Raw genomic sequence first — 24,575 nt, 5'->3', positions numbered from 1 at the left:
GTAGTGCTCTAGAAACTTGCAGAATTTTGTCTGGTTTTTCTTCCTGGACTGGGGGGGTGGGGGGGAAAACATTGTTTAAACCTGTAACCAGCCTCATCCTAAGAGTGGTGGACAAAAATATGCAAGGCGATATATGCTCAGAAATTAAATGCAGGCATCGAATATTCCTGCATTGCAGGGGCTTGAACTCGATAACCCTTGAGGCCCCTTCCAGCTCACAATTCTGATTCTGTTAACAATTTTGAAGCGGTAAACTCCAGCCACTGAAGGGTCATCTCCATGCAACATAAAAAGGGGTGCGTGACAGGAAGAAATTCAACAGGGCCTCTGGAGAAACTCAACAGGTGAAGCAATCTTCTTTTCACCCCCAGCGTATGGCTGCTTAAATGAGGAGGCAGAGAAGTTGCTGTATGGAAAGGAGCCCCAAGGCCCTTAAACCTCTTAGAAATATTGAATTTGCTGCCCCAAGAAATCTTTTAAGACTAGACAAATGCATGGTTTTCCAGGAGCTGTGAGTGGCGAGAGATAAACATGGAACCTCCAGTGTCAGAGGCTGTATACCTCAGAATACCAGATCATAGGGCACAAACAATGGGACTGGGCAGGGGAGCTGGGGTTGCCTCTTGCTTTCAAGTTTGGCTTCTCGTGTTCCTGAAGGCGTCTGTGCAGCCAGCGTTGGAAACAAGGATGCTGGACCAGGAGGGAGGCCTTTGCCTCCTCTGGTTGGCCTGCCGTGGACTCAGGAACACAACTGCTGCTTCATGTCTGTGTTGTGATGCCCGGCGGCAAAGTGAGTGTCCAGCAAGCCTTAGAAAAGGTGCTGATGAACCACAACTCCCATCAGCCCTAGCAAGCACAACCAATGGTCAGGGCTAATGGGAGTTGCAGTTCAGCAACATCTGGAGGGCTAGGGATGTCCTGCTATATATAGCATCAGCCCAATAGCTCAGGGGTGTGAAATATTTATTATGACTATTTATTACAGCTGCACACACGGAAGGGAATGGATTGGTTTTCTAGGGGAGGGATTGATTTAAGAATGAATAAATGTGCTTTATTTATTGGATGTCGACTTTTGTTCATTGCACAGCAACATCTTGCTTCCTCAAATCACTTGCTTAGTGATGTCTACAGGGTTCTTCATATAGCAGGGGGTTCGACTAGAGGACCATTTGGTCTCCTTCCAACTCTAGAATCCTATGATCAAACAGGCGCCTCTGTGCGCTTCCAAGTTATAATCCGTTTATTCTGCAGTGTTCTGCAGCTCAGCCTCCCACAATCTGGTACCCTCTGGACGTGGCTGGACTCAAACTCCCATCAACCTCCCTGAAACACTTGCAGGGAAGGGTGACCCAGACGATGAAGGGTCTGGAAGCCAAGCCTTTTACGGGGAGCAGCTGAGGGTGTTGGGCATGTTGAGCCTGGAGAGGTGAAACAAGACCCCTCTTCCAATTTCTGAAGGGCTGCCACGTGGAAGATGGAGCAAGCTTATTTCCTGCTGCTCCAGAGGGTCAGACCTGAAACAATGGATTCAGGAAAGGAGATTCCAACTAAACATTACAAAGAAACTTCTGACAGGAAGAACAGTTGGACAGAGGAACAGGCTCCCTCGGAAGGTGGTGGACTCTCCTTGGTGGGAGGTTTTTATAGAGAGGTTGGGTGACCTTCCGTTGGTTACAGCAAGGTTGTAGGTTCGATCCCCATATGGGACAACTGCATATTCCTACATTGCAGGGGGTTGGACTAGATGATCCTCAGAGTCCTTTCCAACTCTATGATTCTGATATAGAGCTGTAATTCCTGCATTGCCGGGGGTTGACCCTTAGGGTCTGACCACATATGAAAGATACCAGGTTGGGGAAGACACCTTTGCCTCAAACTTGCAGCATCATCAGTTCAGCCCTTCCTAAACCTCCTTTTTCAAGAGGCTCCTCCCCAGAACCAAAGCGGGGATCCGGTCTCTCCACGGGAGAAAAGGTCTGTGTCCTTTTGGGAGGCAGTACCTTCAGAGCTCTGCTTTTTCGCTCCCAGTTGCCGGGGGTGGCTGCTCGGCAAGGCTGGCAGCACACCGGAAGCTCAGGTTGTCCGAGGCCGAGTCTGGAGTGTTCCCCATCCTAAGGAGCGAAAGGGGGAAAGCTTAGTTCCCAAGAAGCTGCTTCATACTGAGTCAGCCCACCAGCCCACCTCAGTATTGTTGGCACTGACTGGCAGCAGTGGCTCTCCAGGGAGTCTTTTCTTAAGAGAGGCTGCTGGGACCTTCTGCATGCTAGGCAGCTGCCCTGCCCTGAGCTCACAGCCCTTCTTTTGAAGGTCCCTCGTCCTCATGAACCTAAATCAAGAGCTCTACAAGAGGATCAGACAAATTCAGAGGAATGTAAGAAGCTGCCGTCAACAGAATCAAACCATCAGGTCCGTCTAGTTCAGTACAGTCTACACTGACTGGCAGCAGCGCTCCAGTGTTGCAACCCCGAAGTTCTTCATCCCTGTTAGAATCAGTGCTATTTTACTCAGAAGTAAGCCCCACTGACTGCAATATGGACTACTGTCAAGTGAATGTGGCTTAATACTTCAGGGAGAAATGTCGCCCGTGTGTGTTTTTAAAAACCATTCCCACAAAACCAAAATTTCAGAGATTTAAATTGTGAAACCTCAGTTACGACTGTCAGATTCAGAAAACGGGAGTCCATTTTGGACAGCTGAGGCGTTCAGTTTTCAAAATGAGTGCTAAATATTAGTGGGTGGAGCAGGTGGGTGGGGCGATGCTAATGAGGAGCCCAAGGGCCAACCTACCTTGTCATCAGCTGAGCCTTGTGATTGGCTGATCCGTCCACCGTGTCAATCCAAGAGGCTCCCCGCAGAACACGCATCCCCTGAGCAGAATGGCGGACCCCGGTAGGCCCCTCTGGACTATACTCTGAGTCTGTCCATTCCCAGGTATTTCCTAACAGGTCATATAAGCCTGGGATACAGAGCAACAGCAGTTGGTTAGGCTACTTGCTTTCCTCCCCCACTGGGGAGGAAAATGCACTCTGCACATGTTCAGGAACCAAAACCACTGTAGCTCATTGGCCAGGGCTTTTCAAGTGAGTGGGATGGCTAAAGGAAGATTCGAACAAAGTCCTGGTAACAGAGTATGGAATCACAAAAACAGAGTTGAAAGGCCATTTTGTCCAACAGCCCCTGCAATGCAAGAATCTTTGGCCCAACGTGGGGCTTGAACCCATATCCCTGACCTTAAGAGCCTCACGCTCCACCAACTAAGCGATCCAAGGAAGCTTTGTGGAGTCTAGAAGGAGGAGTTGCCAGTGTGGCACAGTGGTTAGAGTGTCAAGACTAGGGTTTAGGAGACCAGGGTTCAGATCCCCCCTTGGCCATCATGAAGATAACTGGGCTAGTCAGGGATAACTAGGGATAAAATGGGAGGAGGCGAACCATGTGCACCACCTCCAGCTCCTTGGAGGAAAAAGTGGGAAATCAATGCAATAAATAAACTTTCCTTACCGTAGTTGTTCTGAGGAGGAAACGCAGCCACTGGGGAGACCCCATGGTAGCCGTCTTCGGCTGTGTCGACAGCAGGAAAATTGCCCTGTGGGGAAAGAGGGAAGAAGCATCCACTCACTATTTGTGTGTGTCTGTTGCACAGCTGGAGTCACAAGCCCCAAAGGACACCCCAGGGCATAAGCTGATTCAGTTGTAACTAAGAGCAGCAAAACGTGAGAACTGGCCTTGAAAAAACACTCCGGATTGCGTCCGTTAAGAAGCTGCAGAAATCTGGTAATCCTTTCAGGCTAATGTCTCTGATATGTTAGGATACCATATACCCTGGGAACCTAAAATATTTCTGCTTGGTTATTCTGTTATTGCAGGAAATGATCAAAAAATAGTGTTTCAGTGTTATAGCTGCTGCTGAGATTATAACGGCTAGTAATTGGCGGGTGGCAATGACTGATTTAAGCACACCCAATTGATGTCCTAGACAGCATCGTAAAAAGCAGAGACATCACCTTGCCAACAAAGGTCTGTATAGTTAAAGTCATGGTTTTCCCAGTAGTGATGTATGGAAGTGAGAGCTGGACCATAAAGAAGGCTGATCGCCAAAGAATTGATGCTTTTGAATTATGGTGCTGGAGGAGACTCTTGAGAGTCCCATGGACTGCAGGAAGATCAAACGCATCCATTCTTAATGAAATCAGCCCTGAGTGCTCACTGGAAGGACAGATCCTGAAGCTGAGGCTCCAATACTTTGGCCACCTCATGAGAAGAGAAGACTCCCTGGAAAAGACCCTGATGTTGGGAAAGATGGAGGGCACAAGGAGAAGGGGACGACAGAGGACGAGATGGTTGGATAGTGTTCTCGAAGCTACCAGCATGAGTCTGACCAAACTGCGGGAGGCAGTAGAAGACAGGAGTGCCTGACGTGCTCTGGTCCATGGGGTCACGAAGAGTCGGACACGACTAAACGACTAAACAGCAACAACAACAATTGATGTGCGGCCACGCATGCACCGCAGTGACTGGGAAGTGGCCAGAACAGGGGCTTATGCATGCTCCGTCATTGTGTGAGATGACCTGGAACAGACTGGGGGTTGCCTGCATATCCAAATGGATCGAGAAAAAATAATTTACAGTAACTATGATTAATTGACTTACTGCAAAATAATACATATAAACCAGGTTCATTTGTATTTTTCGTAACATTTGTAACAAGTTCAATGATAATGTCCAACCGTATGTTGCTTTCAACGTGCTGTAATGGTCTTTCTTTATGCTCCTTGTCTTTGGCTTATTTTGTTTATCATAATAAAAACAGGAGGTTTACACTAGGCAGGAAATGCCCAGGTGGCTTTCTGAGATGCAGCTGCCAAAACTGCACAGAATATTCCAAGTGTGGCCACGCCACAGAGTTAAAGGCATGTGGGATACAAGCTTTTTATTTTATTTCATATAGAAAAAAACACCTCAAGGGATTACAAAAATGATAAGACAGTAATGCTATTGATAAGCAAAAATAACAGCAATCATTTCAGGCTTTTGAAAAGCTGAAATAACAATAGACTAAAAACAGAATTAAAATTTTCATTAGCTTTCTAAACATCTAGGTGAGCTCATCGAAACAAATGTTTTTAACAGGCGAAGGCGCCTGCCTGATGTCAAGAGGCAGGGAGTTCCAAAGTTTGGGTGTTGCTTTGTCGCTTTCCTAAGAATCCCCGGAGGCTGGTAAAATATTGCAGTCACAGAGACTCCTGCAGAAGGGGCCAGTCTTCAACAGCCAGCTGTGGCATAGTGGTTAGAGTGTCAGACTAGGGCCTCAGAGAGACCAGGGTTCAAATCCGCACCCTCCGCATTTAGCCATGAACCTTGCTGGGCAACCACTCTGCCTCTCAGCTTAATTTACCTCGCAGGGCTGTTGTGAGGAACAAACGGGGAGAGAACTAGATATGCCACCTAGAGCTCCTTAGAGGACAGGCAGGATATAAATGTAATAAATAAATAGGAGTCAGGACAAAACACAAACGGAAGACTAGTAAGCTGTATGCCAGGTGTTTCCGACTACAACTCTCCTCAGCCGGGGGCACCAGGTTGGGGGAAGGCTGGAACCAAGGTTCCCAAAGCCCTGCTCTCCAGTTTTCCTACCTGCCAGAGGTTCGTACGGTTGGTGAGGAATTTGTTCCCCCAAGGATACAACCTGTCTGGCAAAAAATAGGGAGGGGAAAAGAAAAGGTCATTTTTATTTTTTTTAGAAAAGGTCATTTTTTAAGCTGGTTTTATCAGTTCCAACATGTTTACACACACAAATCCCACCTTCTCTTATCAAACCACGTGAGCAGGAAAGGGTGATTTTAATCCTATCCTAAAAATGTTAAATTAAAACGACTGATGATGATGCAGAAGGGGAACAGCAGCAGCTCAGCTGGAAATCTTACCCTGCCCCCCGCCCCAATGCCTGAATTCAGAGAGAGAGAGAGAGAGAGAGAGAGAGAGAGAGAGAGAGATGGTCAGAACGGTTTTGCTGCCTTTGGGCTAAACTTAAATTGACGCCCCAATCCTGAAACCTGTTGTGCATGTAGCCTTAGAGTGTGGGGGGGAGTCCTTCTTATGCCACACTCCCCACTTTAACCAGAGAACCCCTCACAAATCTGCTACCACTTGTACTGCCTATGTGGTCCTAGAAGGCCTAATTTTCACATGGATGGAATGGGGGGGAAGTGAGGGTTAAGGGGGTGGCACAGAGAGAGGGGAGAGAAAGAAAAGAAAGTAGCACAGAGAGAGAGAGAGAGAGAGAGAGAGAGAGAGAGAGAGAGAGAGAGAGAGGAAGGGAGGAAAGGGGAGAAAAAATAGCCCCTGCCCCACTTTATAGGAATCCAGGGCACAAAAACAGCTGCCAGCAATAACGAAATACTTTTAAACCTCGTTTTTGTCTCCTCCCCGTGCCCTGACAATTTGTCTAAAGCCTTTCAGAGCCAGCTTTGTGCTCAGAGGCTAGTCTCTTTGGATGAGGGTTTCCCCCCCAAAAAAACTTAGCCTGCTCTCCCCTGGTCTGGATACGCTGACCAGATGAAGCTGCCGCCACCGCCACTGCGACCCCAGGCCCTTCGCTTACGTACTCTCCAGGCCCCCCCTGGCAGCAAACTCCCACTCCTCCTCGGTCGGCAGCCTCTTCCCTCTCCACGCGCAGAAGGCCTGGGCATCGTTCCAGCTCACGTGCAGCACCGGGAAGTCCAGCCTCTCCTTGATGCCAGATCCGGGACCTGCGGGCTGATTGGGGTTACTCTGAGTAGGCCTTGAACCAGCCCACAGTATCAGTAAACAACGATGACACAGAGCACCAGTGCAGACCCAGGATGGCGGCCACTGCTGACTATCAGAGAAGCTTGATCCCTGGATCAAGTGCATCAGTTTTGTTGACTTAATTAAACTACCGTAAATAGTCTTACCAGGATTTTTGAGTAAATGTGCAATTAATTGTAACTGTTTTGAATGTCACTGTGTTATGATCTTCTTTAGCGGGTCATGCAAATCGCTATTCTGCACAATGCTTTTTATAGGGTAGGGGGTAGGGGGCAGTGGGGAGGAGTTTATGGGACAAAGGGGCCCCGAAAAAAGTCTGAACCATAGCCCTAATCTGGGTAGTGGAGGGGCGAGCCTGTTCCTCATTCTCCTGTCTGGGGCAAACACCAAACTAGCCTCCTAGTGTAGCCAAGGGAGGAGGAGGAAGTGGCTTGCATTGAAAGAGCTTCCTCCAGCGCTTTGAAGACAAACTGATTTCTCTGGAAAAAAAGTTCTGTTTTGGGGAGCAATTTCCCCTCTGCAGAAACTTCAGAGGGGCTCCCTGTAACTGACAACCAGCTAATTGACACTGACAGATGGATGCAAGTTAAAGCAACCTCCCTTGAACTTTGACAAGTGTCAATCGTCTGACATTGTCTTGGCCCATCTAGTGCAGCATCCTGTTCTCCTGGTGACCTCTCCTAGGAAACTTGCAAGCAGGAGCTGAGCACAAGAGCACTGGCCCCCACAGTGGCTTCAAGCAGCTGATATTCAGAAGCATCACTGCCTCCGACTGCGGAGGCAAAGTATAGCCATCCTGGCTAGCAGCCATCAATAGCCCTCTCTTCCTCCATGGATTTGCCTAATCCTATTTTAAAGCCATCCAAGTGGGTGGCCATCATTGCCTCCAGTGGGAGGGAGTTCCAAAGTTTAACTAGGCATTGCATGAAGCAGGACGTTCTTTTACTTGTTGCGACAGGTGGATGGAAATAAGGATCTGGTGTATCAGGTTGTGAACTGTGACATTTTTATTTTTTTATTTCACAGAGTTCATACATCGCTTGAAAAACCTCAAAGCGGTTTCCAAAAATAGGCTCTATGATGATCTGTGGGCTCCAGCTAATGGCCACTTTTTACTCCCTTTCCTTGGATGCCAACATGGACCATTTCAGTGACATCACTCTTATAGAAGGATGAACATTCCCCTGCCCCTACGTAAGACTCACCTGTCTCCAAAATGCTTTCTCGATAGGAAGCCACCACGGGGCAGACTAAAAGGAGGAAGAAAAGTGTGTTCAAAGCAAAAATCTCACCAGTGCTAATACAGCCCACCTCCCCCCTTACAATAACTATGTCCTGTTTTAGGAAAAAGGTATTACTAGTGACATCACAGAAGCTTGGCCAATGGCTTGAGAGCAGGGCAAACCATGGGCAGGTAGCATCAAGCTAGCCTTTTATATAGCATGGCACAGAAACTTTAGGATTTGGCAAGTCTCAGTTTTTGGAGGGACAACATCCAGAATCTTCGGGGGGAGGAAACATATCGTTTGCAGGAACAGGCCTGTGATGGACATTTACCCCCATGACCTAAGGCCCCACCAGGAACACCCTTCGTCTCTAGGGCTGTCCCCTACCTCGAGTTTCCGTGTCACTTTCTTCTTCAGCTCTTCGGGGACGAAATCCTCAAAGACAAAGCTCCACCCGTATTGCTCAGCTTCTGTTTTGTATTTCTGGTCTCTCACAAACTCCCTGTTGGTTTTCAAACCAGGAACTTAGACACAAATCCCTAGATCAGCCTCCCCCAACCTGGTGCCCTCCAGCTGCTTTGGACAACAACTCCCATCAGCTTGCTTTGATTGACAGTCCAACTTTTCTCAACCAGCACATCTGAACACCTCTCTTGACCCATTTTCTTTTTCTACCTATTATGTTCCCAACCATAAACATCCTGGGAGGCTACTGGATGGGAGATGTGAGATAGCAGGATCATAAAAAGAACCTGCTGGACCAGGTCTATGGCCCATCTAGGCAGCAACCTGGTCTCACGCTGGCCAACCAGATGCCCTTAATGGGAAACCCGCAAGCATGACCTGAGCCCAGGAGCCCTCTCCACTCCTGAGGCTTCCAGCAACTGGCATTCAGAAGCATTACTGCCTCCAACCATGGAGACAGACTACGGCCATCACAGCTAGTAGACACTGATAGCCCTCTCTTCCTCCATGAATTCATCTCATCCTCTTTAAAAGCCATCCAAGTTGGTGGCCATCAATGCCTCCAGTGGGAGTGAGTTCCAGAGTTTAACTATACACTGCATGAAGGACTTTCTTTTATTCGCCCTGAATCTTCTCACATTCACTTTCACTGCATGCCCATGAGTTCTATTGTTACGAGAAAGAGGGAGAAAAGCTTTTCTCTGTCCGCTTTCTCAACCTCATGCATAGTTTTATAAATGTAGAGGAAAGCACCATCATTTTTTTGCCATCAGTTACACTGGTCCTAATCTGAACACTTCCCACTGGACAGTTAAACTACATAGAGCATCATATATAGCCAATATTTGAATTTTCTCAATATCTGCTTCAGGGAAGAGCCCTCATAGCTCAGCAGCAGAGGATGTGCTTTGCATGCAGACGGTCTCGGGTTCAAATCCCTGACGTCTTCAGCCAGAGCTGGAATTAGCACCCTGTTGCTGCCAGCCAGTGTAGAACAGGCATGGGAAACGAGCTGGCAGCTTAGAAATACTCTTATAAATGAAATAAAAAATAAACTATATGCAGAACATGTTGAACACTCTGAAGTCCTATTCATATGTCCTATTGAGACAGAAATCATTGCAATTTTGCAATGCCACATTCCCATGGACCCAGGAGCCCAGCCAGCCTCAAGCAAGCGTGGGATTTATTCCTTACCGGAAGTCCTTGTTGGTGACTGGATATTTGTCCACCAGGAACGGTTTGACTATCCTGAAGGCTCCGTCTCCTTTTTTACCATCCAAGAAACCTGCCCCGATTTGGAACACCCCACCAGACAGCCGCACCACACTGTCGTCTGCTGAGAGGAGGGTGTAAATCAACAGGGATAGAGAGTCAAAACACACAAAAATGGTGGTTACGATTCCTACCTTTCTGCCTTTACAGCGGGTTGGACTAGATGACCCATTGGGTCCCTTCCAACGCTACGATTATATGAAATGATGTCTCTGCAGAAAAAAATATGCCTGAATTATATTAGCATCCACCAACAGGGGACACCATTAAATGTTAGGGCACCAAGGGGAATCGTTCCAGTATGCCCATTTGCAGTGGTTGAAAACAGGGAAGGGAAAGATGATGGGTATCTAAGTCTGAAATAAGTTTGATGCATCAGTGTCCGTGTGCTCACACCTGCATTGCACAAGTACACCTGAAGATAGGGACACCAAATACTCCTAACCAGGCTCATTAACCTCAGCGATCCTAATGAAGCCATGTCTGAGCAGCCCCCATTGCTGAAGGTTCAGTAAGAATAATTTCTATGCAAGGTTGAAATCTGTTTCATGCATCTTCAATAAGAATAATTGCCTTGCAAGGCTGAAATCTGTTTCATGCATCTTCAATAAGAATAATTGCCTTGCAAGGCTGAAATCTGTTTCATGCAACTTCCCCAGGGGGGCAAGCAAGGCATAGGTCTACCCATGAGGAGGAAGACCAGCCTGGAGAAACTCTCCTGCCTGCGATCCGAAGGAGGAAGTCGGGCGGGCGACTCACCGGGCTGCTGGGAGCTGCTCCCGGCCAGCGCCCAGGCGGAGATCAGACCGGCCCAAAGCACCCCGACGCCGCGGCGCCCCGACGCCGGTCCGGACGCCATGGCAGTGGGAGCGAGAGAGACGCCCGCCGACTCCTTCCCGCGCCCAGAATTGAGTTGCAGCTGAAGGCAGCAAAGGGAACCGAGCGCAAGGCAAGGAATCGCTTCCGGGGTCAGCCGAGGAAAGAGCACGTGGGAAGCTTTCTTTTCGTTTTCTCTCCCCTCCCCCCATAAAAAATAAAACTGCGCTGAGTGCATGACTCTGCTTCCCTGTTTTGGAAGGATTTAAAAAATAATAATTTATTAACTTTGTTTTACAATTTCAAATAAACATTTTACAAACTGCAAAAAATATCCAGTGACTTCCCTTCTTCTCTTTCCATAGTTCATTTTACATATTTTCCTTGCATATTTTACTATAACCATTCAAATCAGTGTTCCACTTTTATATCCGCCAAAAAATATTTAGCTACTCTGTTGCCAGCGTTTTCAGCTGTATATTTTCCATATATTCAATAAATGTTTTCCACTCTTTAAATGTATGTTCTTCTTGCTCTCTTATTCTATATGTTAAATGTACAAGTTCTGCATATTCTGTCAACTCAAGTTGCCAATCCTCTTTGGTTGCGACCTCGCTCACTTTCTATTTTGGGGCTAACAAAACAGGGACCAGTTGTTGCGTACATAAATAACCTGAATTATTAGTGACAATGATTTTTAATAGGCCTCTCTTCCAAATTATTAACAGGTAAATGCATGGGCTATATCAAAAGGCAGCCATCAAGATATCAAAGCAATCGTAGAACTGGAGAACTGGACAGGACGCCCTAGGATTATCTATTCCAACCCCCTTGCAATGCAGGAATCGCAGATTTCTTATTAGCAAGCTGGAAAGACTACCATTTAAAATTTGTTGTAATATTCTTAAAAATACCATTTGTCTTTAGTTATCCTCTGCATTCTTACTCTGAAGCAAAATATTGTAGCAAAGGCTGCATGTGACACCCACCCGCCCAGGGCTGCCTTATGGAATGACACGAGAATTAAAGGTCTCTGCCCCAAGGAGCAAGCTGGACATATCATGGATACCAGTACAAAAACAAGGCCAAGGGGATGCGAGTAGAGAACCTTTACTCAAAAGGAGGGATCCTGACATTCATTTAGGGCAGGACTGCCTCACCTGCAGCCCTTCGGATGTTGCTCCCAAGGATGGGAAATGGCCCTGGAGGAGCCCCAAATCTTATCAATACATGAATGGCCACTCATGCTTTGATTCACATGGTCGCTGGTTGAGGCCTGTTGAAAAGATTGGGCAAACATGTGGAAGATTGAGAGGTCTATTGGGCCATGTTAGGGTTGCTGCATAAATGGAACCTCCAGCTGCAAATGCAGTCTACAGCAATCAGTTGCCGAGTATAAAGAATAGGGTTGCCGCGTTCACATCCTCATTTGGGGGCTTCCAAGCAGGTTCTGATTGCTGGAAAAGCAATCTTCAGACCAGTGGCTCCCAATCTTTTTCAAGTCCCCATTGCTTCAGTTTCATAAACTCATCCCCGGTGCCCCATAGCCTACCCTTTAAAACTGTGGTTTGGGGCAGGGGGGCAGCTCAGAGACCAGGGGCCGCAGCAGTGGTTGCCTGGAGGGATCCCAAGGAGAAAGGAGAGGAGAAAAGGCTGAGGGAACACTCCACAAGGGAGGGTGTTCAAAAAAGGGTGATAGGCTGCCAGCTCTGCAGGCAAAGGGTGGCCTAACTGGGCTCCTGAGCCCCACAAGGGTGCCACAGAAAGAATGCAGGTGGTCAGGGGAGCTGTGGACCCCAAAAGGTTGAAAACCTCACAATCCACTAAGGGAAAAAATGCTATAAAATTCAACAATTTATTCAAAATGCAATTCAAACTAGTTAAATAAACTTGACCAAGTGACATCAGCTTTCCATCACCCCCTTAATTCTTAAGGTCCCCCCAGGTAATCCCACAATCAGCTTTTGAGAAGCACTGGTTTAAAAATCAGGTATAGACTGTTCTTTTCTGTGGACCAAGCATGCCCTTAAGCTTCCTCTCTCTCTGGTTTTGGGGTTCTGTTTATCTCCCCCAGTCTGAAAAGAACATTCATCCGCTGACATGAGGTAATGGGTAGCAGCCAAAATTCTCTGGTAGGGTACTGTAAAGAAAGCCATCTCCATGCCAAAGGCGGTGAGATACATTACAGAATAATTTTTCACCAGGCTCATTTGCCCATGGAGCAAGATGAACATGCGCCAGAGGACAAGATTCACCTCTGCAATTGTCTTGGAAACACCCCCTTCCCCACCAGCTTATCAAGACCTGAGAAAACACCCTCCTTGCTATTGGTCAGAAGTCAACCTGGAAGGAGGGTGGCTGGGGGGGGGTTAACTCTTAAATCTCCTGCCAACAACACAGAGAAGCCAGGAACAGCGACTGAGAGCAAGAGACGAAAGAACAGACTGGCATAAATTGACATTGCTACAGTCGAAGCAGAGAGCAGAACTGTTTATTGGGTAGAAAGACAGTAACTTCAGATGTATTAAGTCAGTCAGTGCATGTAAAAAATAAATAGTAACAGAAGCTAACAATTTTCATCTGTGAGTGGCCAGAGTTTCCCAAAGGCAGAGCTCCAATTCCTCGTGCTGGCCTGAAAATCCACCTAAATTGTGCAGGGAGGGATACGGGGGGACACCTTGAACTCGTTCCAGAGGCTGCTTGTAAGAGACACTCTGCCCTCAAGCCAGCTTTTCAGCTCAGCCTTTGAGAGAAGACATCCCGGCACGCATAATTTCATCAACCAAGAGAATGTTGCTTGCAATGACGGTGCTAGAAGAGAAAAACGGGGAGGGAGGAGAGAGGAGAGAAAAGAAAAGAGAAATTTCATTGATTGTGGAATGCAACCAACATCCTCCCTCCCTCCTTCGTATTACTTCCTATACAGCCTTCTGAATATGTATGCTTCATATTTGCCCCCTCACAGAAACCCCTGAAAGCTTCCAAGCCCAATCATTTGTTTACCCCATCCTTTGCCAGGTTCCCCTCTAGCTGTTTTGGACTACAGGCAAAGTCTAGCGCAAAACCATCCCAGCCTGCTGAAAAGGAAGCATTACTAAATGCAACTGGACTTGACTGCCCAACGGATCTGTGAAGGACTGCAAGCCAAGCCCTTTAAAAGCAAATGGTTTCTTCTTTTAACTGCCAACTTCTGCTAGCTGTAAAAACGTTTACCTTGAATGAAGCAGCTGCTTTTTAACATTGTAATTATCCCAAACTCCAGCTGCCGCCGCCAACATTGGCTCACCTGGAAAACACAAGAAAGAAATGTTTAAAAGCCAACGGCAATGCTGTAGCTGACTGACATACTTCAAACAATAATGGAGACTGAACAAATTTATTCACAGGCTCGTGTGTGCTTTAGGCCGCGAAGCCTGGGTTCAATTCTGCCTTGAGCACACAAAACCTGAAGTGAAGCCTAGAGAAGCTAAATGATGACCTACATCTTATTCCAAGAGGTGGGGGGGGGGGGAGAGGCAACAGTAGGCTTCTATAGGTCTTGATCAACCTTACACCAAAGAACTTCTACCACTGGCCCACCTGGTTCAGAACTGTAACCACCCTAAGCAGCTGATCTACAGCCCCTTCAGCCATTCTTGGGGCTCCTATGAGCCCATCAGCCACTGCTCAGAGATGTTGAGGAGCGCTGGTCCAAAACCATGGAGCTGGAGAGGAGTAAGCAACTTTTGCTCTACACAGGTTGGCAGCGGCTCTCCTTGGCTTCATATAGAGGCCTTTCCCAATCCTACCTGGAGATGGTGGGGACTGGATCTGGGATTGGACATTTGCCATAGTCCTCAATGCCCAGGTTTTCTATGGTTTAGAATTCACTCTGTTGGAGGTCGGACAGTCAAGAACACCTCACACAGACCAGTTTGACTTTATTTTTTTTAAAAACCCCAACCCATTTCATAAAGGAAGAGCTGACCCCCAACCAGTTCATACAACTAACCCCATCTCAGTGGTTTCTACAGAGGTAAGCATGCCAAATGAACTGGTTTAGACCAAGCTGGAATTCTGAACAGCTCTCCAGAGGCTGGGTTCTGGGTGAGAGTTTGTTTCTCCTTAAATAATTACTCAGAGCCACACGAAGAATACTTGAAAGTCAAATAAGCAGTTTTGGGGGCTCCTCAGCCAACTTCTCCTCCACTTCCACCAAGTTTGAAATCCAGAAGGGCTTCAAACAATTCATCAGGGTCCCAACCCTTCTTGAGATCAAGCCAACCTCTATTTTACTGCACGCTTTCCCTTACCAGAGTTGAGGTCCACACCAGTCAGCTGCCCGGATTCTGCGTACTCAGCCTGAACTTTCACAAGCGTTTCTTGTGGATCATAGCCAGAGTTCTGAGCAAGTACCTGAGAAAGAATCACAACACAAAGAAAATTCAGGTTTCTCCCCACAACTGCCAACACTCATGACACATGTCACTTCAGATTTCGGTCTGTCCTCATCTTCCTTTTAACCTGCCCTTCCAGCTGCATTCTTTCCTCTGCAATTGGAGCACCTTTTGGAGATTTTATTTATGGTTCTCTCCTTAACCCAGCCTTTGCCAGCCTGGTGCATTCCAGATACAACTTCCCTCAGCCCAGCTGCCTTAACCACTGAGTAGAAAACTAAGTAAATTTAACACCTTAAATTGATTTATTTTCCCATCAAGCAGACCTTTGGAATGATAAGCAGAGCATCAGCAAAAGCTTGGACTCCCAGCTGGGCTCTTCCTTTCACACTGGGCTTATGCTTCACGAGGGCATCAGCTATAGCCACCTCCACGGCTCCGGCACCTGGGACCACACACCCTGCAAAAAGGACAATGTGACAGAGCTTTGAATTCAAGGCAACATGTGCATCCTTTTGACTATTATATGTTTGTTCCTTTCAACTGTAACATTCTGCTGCTCATTGTTTTACAAGTGGTTGCACAGGACTGTTCAAATTACATATTTTGGACACTTTCTTATGTTATTAACAATACAGAATTCGTATTCTTATTTCCACACCATTTGGGGCGTTTTGTGGGGGGCTCTCCCCCCTTAGGTACTGAACTACCACCACCATTGCTAGAGAAGATGTAGCAAAATCAAAGTTTCCCCTTTTAACCCACCATGCCCTGCCCATCAAAGCCTTATGAAGTGCTTCTAATACCCACTCACCATCCTCAATGGCATTTTTGACAGCACGTAATCCATCCCGGACAGCATCCTTGATTTGTGTCAGCGTGTGCTTATTCGGCCCCTTGATCAACAGCGTCACAGAACGAGGGTTGTCGCACTTTTCAATGAATGTGAACTTCTCCTCACCCTGGGGCCAAGAAGATGAGGAAATGAATTATTTGAGTGTTATAAATGCCACAATAATAATAATAATAATAATAATAATAATAATAATAATTTATTTGTACCCCGCCCATCTGGCTGGGCCTCCCCAGCCACTCTGGGCGGCTTCCATAGAAACCAAAAAACACTAAAATATCACACATTAAAAACTTCCCTGAACAGGGCTGCCTTAAGATGTCTTCTGAATGTCAGGTAGTTGTTTATCGTTTTGACATCTGATGGGAGGGCATTCCACAGGGCGGTTGCCACTACCGAGAAGGCCCTCTACCTGGTTCCCTGGCCCAATCTACCAGGCACCAGCAAAGGCAGTCTACTGACTATACTCCCTGAGATGCTTTTATTTATTTTTAACTCAGTGGTCCAAGTTGCATTTTCCAATTAACTGAGCAACAAAAGAAAATTGTGTAATACTATTGGGGGGGGGGGGAATCTTACCACCATTTGGCAAAACTTATGCAGGTACTGAAGCCTTCACTGATCCAGAAGGCATTAAGAGACTTCATTTGGGAGTTTCCCAATTTGCAACACTTGTCACAGAAACAAAACTGTTGCCAGGAATGTGAAAGGAGAAGGTGACACATACCAGTGTGTATTCGTAGACAAGTCCTGCATGTCCCAGGCAGTCCACAGAGAGGTCGTCCACAGAATTCATAGCAACGCCTCCACAAGCAAGGGTCAACCTGGGAGGTGGGAAAAAGTCATGTTTCAGCATTTAAGATCACGCAGTTGAACCTAACCAATAGCACTGGTTGATTGGCTTCTTGAAAGCTGCCTGCACTATCCCGGAGGTGGTGTTGGACTCCAACCACCACCATCCCTGAACACCGGGCCATCCCTGATGCGAGTTGCAGTACAGTGGTACCTTGGGTTACATACGCTTCAGGTTACAGACTCCGCTAACCCAGGAATAGTACCTCGGGTTAAGAACTTTGCTTCAGGATGAGAACAGAAATCGTGCAGCGGCTGCAGGAGGCCCCATTAGCTAAAGTGCTGCTTCAGGTTAAGAACAGCTTCAGGTTAAGAATGGACCTCCAGAACGAATTAAGTTCTTAACCCAAGGTACCACTGTACATCATCTACAGAGCACTAGGTACCCATTCCTACTAAAGAATAAATTCAGCTTGGCTAAACACAACTAACTGGAGTCAGCAGTGCGAAGCTATATTGGAAGCAAAGATTCACTGAAACCAGTGCTGATGGTCTTCCAATTGCACTTAGAATCATGGCACAAGAGAAGTCTACCCTCCTCCCAGAGCTGCTGTGCATCACTCCAGCACAAAGAGTATCCCTTTTCGCAATTGTCTTATGGCAGTTCCATCAGGCCTTCTCTCCCCCTGACCAGAGACCAGCTCAGCAGCAGCCAGGACAGCTGGCTCCATGTGGGAGAAGTGGGCCCTTTCCACCAACTCTGCCCAAGACCAGCTCTCTCAGGCTCTTCCTCAATTGTTTCCAGAACAGCCGATCACTGTAAGAACTACTATATGCTCAGATCTGCACTGCTTGCTGATTTGCCACCAGGCCAGGTTCTATGAGTAGACACAGCCGTCAATAATTTGGGACCAATCTACTTGTAAGATTGCCTTTCTCATATATGCCCTCTTGAATTTGCACTGCTACAAGTGCCCCAAAATATCCATTCCACATTTGTAACTCCCTGACTGTTGACATTCAGCAGGTGCCTGCACTGTTTTTTTGGCACCTGCTAAAAAACATTTTTATTTACACAAGCCTTACCAAATATTTAGAATACTGAATTTTTGATTGTTTCGCTTTTACTAAAAAAAAAAAAATCTTATTGTTTTATTCTTTTTGTAAACTGTTTTGAGATCTTGCACAATCAAGTAGTAGATAAATCTTATGAACTTTATAAAACTGGTGCCCAAGATGTTTCCTCCCACCCTTCCAGAAACTGACCTCTCCATATTCCTTCGTTTTGCTCGGCGCAAAGCGACGATTCCTTCTTTTGCAAGAGCATCTAGGGAAAAAGGGTCAATCCCCTGAAAAAATAGAAATTAATATTATTTTGAAATGTTACAGATTGTAGTTTGAAAGGCAACTACTGCAATGAAAGGTCTATTCTTAGAAAACTGTCCCAATCAATTCTGAGCTCCTCACTCCAACTCCCTCACCTTTTGGTTGATTACTACAAAACCTTTATTTGTCTCTCCAACCACAGTTCTTTTCAGGTCTATTATTTTCTTCACTCTATCTTCAATGAACTTCCGTTCTGCTTTAACTAGCTTCTCTCTTTCTTCTGCGCTTTTATAGAAAAATCCAGAATTCACCTCTCTAGGAACAGAAAAAACATGATTGGAAACTCACCACAGTAAGCACATAGGTGGAAGCACACTCAAGTGATGCCAAAAAACTCCTCCCATGAATGTGAAGACCAGACCAGCCTACAGCCAATTAAGCCTGCCACCCTCATCGCATACATACGTTTTTTCATATTCTAGTGATACATTGCAAGTGAGAATGTAAGCATCTTCAGCTCTCTTCTTCATGTCTGGATGGCGAGCGCCGTGATCCAAGACAAGTCCCCTGATCAGCCTGTTAAGAAGAAGTTTTTATTTCACATATTACGGTATTTTATTGAGAATTTTGTCCTAGGTTAATTAATTTGATATTTAATTCTACTTGTCTAAGGAAAAGTCATATTACAAAGGAAACTCCCCTCCCCTCCAATATCATCTTTATTGCTCTTCACTGAATCCCAGAGTGGGGAAACACAGAATAATAATAAACAGAGGAAAACAATACACACTAACTACAAAATAATTTAAATACAACCAATAAACAGCTAAACAATTCTATTGTAAACAAGCAAAACTACAGCAGCAACAATTAGTATTTCCAATTTAACCAAATACCAAGCTAGGAATAAAGTCTTTGGGTCCCTTCCAACTCTAACTGTGTTTGAATCATCAAATTGTAAACTGATTAAACAACCTTTGTGTCCTGTTTATTCTATGCGCAGCCACCTGCTTTCTACTACCATCCTGACTCCTAATATGTGGCAAACAATTTAGACCTGTATCCCTTCCAGACTTGGGCAGGCTACCACATATGCAGCATACCGCTAGGAGTGTCCACAGCAGGAACTTTCATTTTGCATGGTGTCTGACTCCATTGGCCACTGTCAAAGCCAACACAGAATTCATCCATGCCCCTTAAGCTTACGCCAGTCTGATTCTCACAGCTCAGAACCTCTAACTGAGACCATCTGGAGAACGGCATCCTTGGCATGGACAAAGGGGGGCTGTTGGCCACAGCATGTATGCCTTCTGTCTCTTTGCCACATGGAAAGAGTTAAGCACATTGCCATCTCCTCAGCAGCAGAAAATGCAACACAGTGACAGCTGTGTGATTTTCAGTAGGAAGGCAGTGGAAGAAGAAATGTAAAGAACGATTTAAAGGACAGACCCCTTCCATTGTACCTACGCTGTGTCTGTTTCAGATTTGTGCTTCATCTCCATTATCTCCACCATGTACAGGTCTATTGGTTCTTCTGGTTTTCTGATGGCCAGAATGGCATCTACGACGGCCTGGAAAGAGAAAAAGCAGCCCCCATCAAAGGCCACTCCAAGACCTAGCAAGCCTCTCCCCAAATATCTACCCTCTGCTGATGCAGTGGGAGCTGACGGCCATAAGACTGGGAGGAAGGCCAGAACACCTATGGTAGGCGGAGCCAGAGGCAATGAGAGGCGGGGCCACCTCCTGATTGGTTGCAGGTAAGAAGGCCAGCAGGTGTGGCCAGGCTGAGTAGAGGCTGGTGGGGCAACCCCTCCCCCCCCAATGGACCAGCCTCCACTGCTGCTTTCCTCCCAATCAAAACGTGAAAGCTCACCTCTTTTTCTCCTGAAGTGGAAAACTAAAAGGGCTCTTGAATGCTCACCTCTGTGAGGATATCGGCAAGCTCAGCATGGACCTTGGTGCGGAGGGAGGTCCGGGCCACGTCCAGGAGAGTCTCCCGGTCCATTTCCTTGACCACTTTGACTTGCTCCAAGACCTGGAGGGCTTTTTCCTTGGCAGCTTCAAACCCTTCCGTGACTATTCGAGGGTGCAAACCCTAACACCAAACCAAACAATTAAAAAATTTCTGCACACTTCCACCACCCTCTCAATATTTTCAGTCATGCGCTATTGGGCAAAGCGGGGGGGGGGGGGGGGGGACATCAGCCATACTGGAATCTCACAATGTAACAGATCCACAAGATCATTTAAAAACGGATTGAATGGAGTAGGGACAAGAATATACATCCTTTCCTAATTCCCCGGGTAATGGGTATATCCTTATAAGCCTTAATAAGGCAAAGAAGCCTTTCACAAGAGCATCATCCAGTTTCTGCCATAACTGACCCTGGAGATCAGAATCAAAACCTGCCTTTAAATCTGTGAAGGCAGTAAAAAGTTTCCCCTTCAAGAATCTTGTCAATTTTTCATCAAGAAATAAGTCTGCTCCCAAGGATCAACTGTCCTGTCCTTTTGAATACATTTGAAAGGAAATATGTTCCTTGAAATGCAGAGGGTAAAGCACAGGTTACTCTAGCACAGAGTTATGCCAAGGGAACTACAGAGCTCACTTGGGTGTTCACCGTGCAATGGGATTTGAAAGCTCCATAAATTTTCACACAGCCAACTGTTGATTGCACCACAAAGAAGCAGATGTATGAAGAAAGCAGCCTCCCCCAAACTGCTGCCATTCAGCTGTTTCGGACTACAACTCCCATCAGCCCCTGGTCTAAAGAAACACAGAAGTCCAGCTCCGCAGTAAAGATGCCAGACAGATGAGCTCCACCCCCTTCCAAAAATATACATTCTAGTGTCAGAGACTACAACAGAAATTCCTCCTGTATCATCCATTTCTTCTTCATCCAAAGGCTTGTGCCAGCATCACTAAAACGATGAAACCTCGTAAGTGAACTTATTTAATTTGAAACTAAAGAGCAGCCAAGCACCTAAAAAACAAACAAACAAACAAACAAACAAACCCCCACAACCCAGCAAAGGGCAAATAAAAAAGTAAGAAAGTTGCTACACACCTCTGAAATGTAGAGATCTGCCTGCTTGAGCAATTCCCCAATGATGAGAACATTGGAAGTGGTCCCATCGCCAGTGATGTCATCCTGCGCTGTCGCTACTTTGGCAATCAAGGAGGCTGTCGGGTGCTGGATTTGCTGCGAGGTACAAGGGGAACAACAGCCAAAAGAGTTATTCTTCATCAGTGTGCTTTCCCATCAGCCCAACACTGAACCTTGCATAGGTATTTTTGGCATCTTATGCCACGATCCGAACCAGAGAAGGAACCAGGCTTTTATGGCGAACAGTCACTTCAAAACTGCATGTTAATTTTCATATGCTCTGAGGTAAACAAAGATATATCCCAATGCAACCATGCTAAACAGTTGAAAGAGGAAAATAAAAACTATGTTTCAAAGAAAAGAAAAAAGACACAACCTAAGAGTGATCCTTCAAGAAGATCTGCCCTTCCCTAATCTGGAGGAGCCTTCCAATTATTGTTGGGATCCCCATCATCATCCCCAAATGTTGACTGTGGTGGCTGATGGGAGCCAGAGCTCAACAGCAACTGAAAGGCTGGACTAGACATCTGGGGTTGTACCCAACTAAAGTCATATGCAATTAAGTTACTGATATCAATGGATCTAAGTCAAGATTATCCATTTAAATGGGTGCACTATGAGGACTTAGTTGGATACACCTCATGGTTTTAAGGTTGCCTATAATCTTCCAAGTTATGAACCTCTGATGGGCAGTTATGTTCAACCTGCTGCCAATTCTTCATGCCTACAGTTACCACCACAAACCTCCAGATTATGCCAATGTTCTTAGTGGACTCCAGGGGAGAAAAGAACTCACCATCTCGTGAAGCAAGACGTTGCCATCTTTGGTAAGTTTGATATCTCCAGCACCAGACACAAGCCTGTGTGGGGACAGAGCACAGCCATCAACCCTCTGGTCCCAGCCTCCTCTTGCTGAGGACATGAGGTGATTATAGCAGAGTCATCCCTGCTGCTGGCAGCATATGCAAAATGACTCATTTTTTTTAGGTAAAGGGATCATGTCACAACCAGATACTCGTCCTTCTTTTGGGAAGGATGAGGAGCAACGTTGGAGCTGCTTCTAAGCACCTCTGCCTGCCCACTTGTGAAAGGCCAGGTGGGTCCTTGTAGCTGCGTACAAGATGAACCCTGCTGGTTCAGACCAAAGGCCTATCTAGGACCAGCATTCTGTTCAAACCATGGATAACCAAATGCCTCTGGCAAGCCTAAAAGCAGGATATGAATACAAACAGCCTCTCCCACTCATGATGCCCTAGCAATTGGTACTGTATTCAGAGGCATAGTACACCAATACTGGAGGTAATATGCAACCACGGACAGGCTTATCCTCTATTTTGGGAAAGGCTAGCCAAAAATTGCTGCCCTCCACTCAGTACATAAGAAGCTGTCTTGTACCAAGTCAGGACATTTCTCCATCTAGCTCAATTGTTGACGCTTACTGACAGCACCTCTCCAGTTTCAGACCGGGATCTGCTCCCCCCTGCCCCACCCAAGATCCATCAACCAGACCCTGCTGCAAAAGACATACATTTAGAATTAAGTAACTAGAAGACTAAGATTTTATTTGGAAGCCAAAACTGAACTCAGACCTTTTATACAAAAACCCACTCCAGGACACCCTCATCCAGTATAATTTAGGCACAAGGAGGTGGGTAGTTTATTGCCTATTGTTAGAATTTGGAGTCAGAAATGCGTTTGTCTACTGCAAGCTGCCCAGGCAGCTAACAGTAAGTATACTGCAAGTTGCTCAGAGATAAACTTTATGCCCGCCCCTGTTTTTTTTTTTTTTGTGTGTGTGTGTGTGTGTGTGTATATATATATATATATATATATATATATACACACACACACACACACACATATATATATATATATACATACATACATACACACACAAATGAAAACAAACAGGCCCAGGTTCCTTTCCTGATTTTCTTTGCAGCTGCTTTGCCTCACCAAACAACAGATGACTCCAGTACTCTTAGGAGTTGTGCAAGAGAGGGAACTCTTGACACATTTGAATTATCATCACATATGGTCAAGTCATACTATGGATGCATCAAGCCCACTGCTGTCTCATCCAAATGGCAGCAGCTCACAAAGAATAGATTTGTAATTGTGAATGGAAGTCCAAGATGAGATAAGTCTGTGGTACCAAAGCAAATTATTTGGCTGAGCACATGCTCAGATACACCCTGCTCCTTAACTCTAGGTGTACAGCTCAGCCTGCACCATCATTTTGTTCTGGCTCTATAGCTTGAGGATCTCAATGCTAGATAGTAAAAATCTTAAGCAAATCCATCAAGCCTGAAAGCCTATCCACCGCTGCTGTGGGCAATAGAGCCTGGTAGGCTAATGGCCTGACTCTGCTTCACCTCATACCCCCAGGGTAGTGGCAGATGCCATAGTATTACAGTTCAACATTTCTAAGGGGGGGGGGGAGAGATTAGGAATCAATCAATAACGATAGCATTAATGACGAATTGGACAATGGGAACCCAGCCAGATGGGCGGGGCATAAATAACAAATTACTATATATTATTACTCATTTTCCTCCAGAGCAGACCCACTAAAATTAATGGCCTACACTAGTTGTGCCATTATTATTATTACTATTTTTATTTATTACTCGCTCTTCACCCGAAGGTTCCTCTGGGCGGGTTACAACATTAAAGCATAGTATTTAAATAATCTTAATTCCAATGGGTCTACTATGAGCAGGGCTAACCAAATCATTGTACACATGCATACGCTGGTCTAGAGTCCCTAGTCGGCTCGGGGTTCACTGGCACGCTCTGCGCACGCGCCGCCATTTCCGCCCTCGAGCGCCACGCGGGTGGGCTGAGATCGACGTGGCCACGCCCATCCCGGCATCCACGCTCCTTCCCCTCCCCCCCCGCGCGCGCCCACCGGCCTCTCCCATCCCCCCAATTCTTCCCCTCTCCTCACATCTTCATGGTTCCTTTAGGGCCGAGGTTGGTCCTGAGCACGTCCTGCAGGCCCCGCGCCGCGCTGATGTTGACGGCCAGAGCCGCCTGGGCCCTCGCCACCTCGGCCTTGGGGTTCAGCGCCTTCACCGCCATGTCGGCCGCCCGCCTCGAGGAAAAGGAAAGGGAGTGATAAGAGAAAGGGGCGTCCCTGCGCAGGCGCCGACAGGGCGGGGGTTGTGGCGTCCTAGCCCCTTCTAGAATACTCCGCCGTTTCGGGGGCCCGCCTCTCAGCTCCCATTGGTCCGGCGTACCCGTCGCTCAGGAGGAAGCCGCCTCGGGCGCAAACGGTGGCGGCCTGGATGGCAGTTAGAGACGGTTGCTATGCAAAATCGTGGCAGGCCTCGGCCCCGACGTTGGCAAACTAGGCCATGAATATGCATAAGCGCCTCATGCTATATTCATGATGTCTTACTCTGAGGCAAATTAAGTGTTTCCCTTTAAGGATCTAAATAATTTTATATAAATAATATAAATAATTCATAGCACTAGTATTTATTTTTAACCTATGTTTAGGTTACCTAAACCTCACTTCCTCCTAACCTCCTTCAATAGAGATACA

The 24,575-nt window shown here is 46.5% G+C and overlaps 2 protein-coding genes and 2 non-coding genes across 6 annotated transcripts; all 4 read right to left on the bottom strand.

Moving 5' to 3' along the window:
- Positions 1 to 946: 946 nt before the first annotated feature.
- SUMF2 (sulfatase modifying factor 2) lies at positions 947 to 10,719 on the bottom strand. Of its 3 annotated transcripts, none has more exons than XM_053366806.1 (9): positions 10,515 to 10,719; positions 9,678 to 9,819; positions 8,403 to 8,517; positions 7,995 to 8,039; positions 6,606 to 6,756; positions 5,635 to 5,690; positions 3,502 to 3,586; positions 2,791 to 2,959; positions 947 to 1,517 (listed from the first exon to the last, which is right to left on the bottom strand). In XM_053366806.1, the coding sequence occupies exons 1-9, from the start codon at positions 10,612 to 10,614 to the stop codon at positions 1,385 to 1,387; spliced, it is 996 nt and encodes a 331-aa protein (XP_053222781.1). In that variant the 5' UTR covers positions 10,615 to 10,719; the 3' UTR covers positions 947 to 1,384. The 3 variants fall into 3 exon arrangements, with proteins under 3 accessions (XP_053222781.1, XP_053222783.1, XP_053222784.1); XM_053366808.1 differs by having other exon boundaries at positions 9,678 to 9,816; XM_053366809.1 differs by lacking the exon at positions 947 to 1,517 and adding an exon at positions 1,616 to 2,114 and having other exon boundaries at positions 10,515 to 10,717.
- A 2,327-nt stretch (positions 10,720 to 13,046) lies between these two features.
- CCT6A (chaperonin containing TCP1 subunit 6A) lies at positions 13,047 to 24,153 on the bottom strand. The gene is made up of 14 exons (XM_053366477.1): positions 23,976 to 24,153; positions 21,822 to 21,885; positions 20,987 to 21,121; positions 19,840 to 20,013; positions 19,386 to 19,489; positions 18,384 to 18,494; positions 18,074 to 18,233; positions 17,859 to 17,941; positions 16,528 to 16,624; positions 15,762 to 15,909; positions 15,274 to 15,407; positions 14,864 to 14,966; positions 13,785 to 13,857; positions 13,047 to 13,382 (listed from the first exon to the last, which is right to left on the bottom strand). Exons 1-14 carry the CDS (start codon positions 24,107 to 24,109, stop codon positions 13,310 to 13,312), a joined length of 1,593 nt encoding a protein of 530 aa, XP_053222452.1. The 5' UTR covers positions 24,110 to 24,153; the 3' UTR covers positions 13,047 to 13,309.
- LOC128403271 (small nucleolar RNA SNORA15) lies at positions 18,974 to 19,111 on the bottom strand. The gene has a single exon (XR_008327918.1). It is a non-coding gene; the product is annotated as a small nucleolar RNA SNORA15 (small nucleolar RNA).
- Positions 20,415 to 20,546, bottom strand: LOC128403272 (small nucleolar RNA SNORA22). Its single transcript, XR_008327919.1, has one exon. It is a non-coding gene; the product is annotated as a small nucleolar RNA SNORA22 (small nucleolar RNA).
- Positions 24,154 to 24,575: the final 422 nt, after the last annotated feature.

The sequence above is a fragment of the Podarcis raffonei genome, chromosome 15 (genome assembly GCF_027172205.1).
Source record: "Podarcis raffonei isolate rPodRaf1 chromosome 15, rPodRaf1.pri, whole genome shotgun sequence".
NCBI classification, from domain to species: domain Eukaryota; kingdom Metazoa; phylum Chordata; class Lepidosauria; order Squamata; family Lacertidae; genus Podarcis; species Podarcis raffonei.
This window is presented reverse-complemented; position numbering and strand designations above follow the sequence as displayed.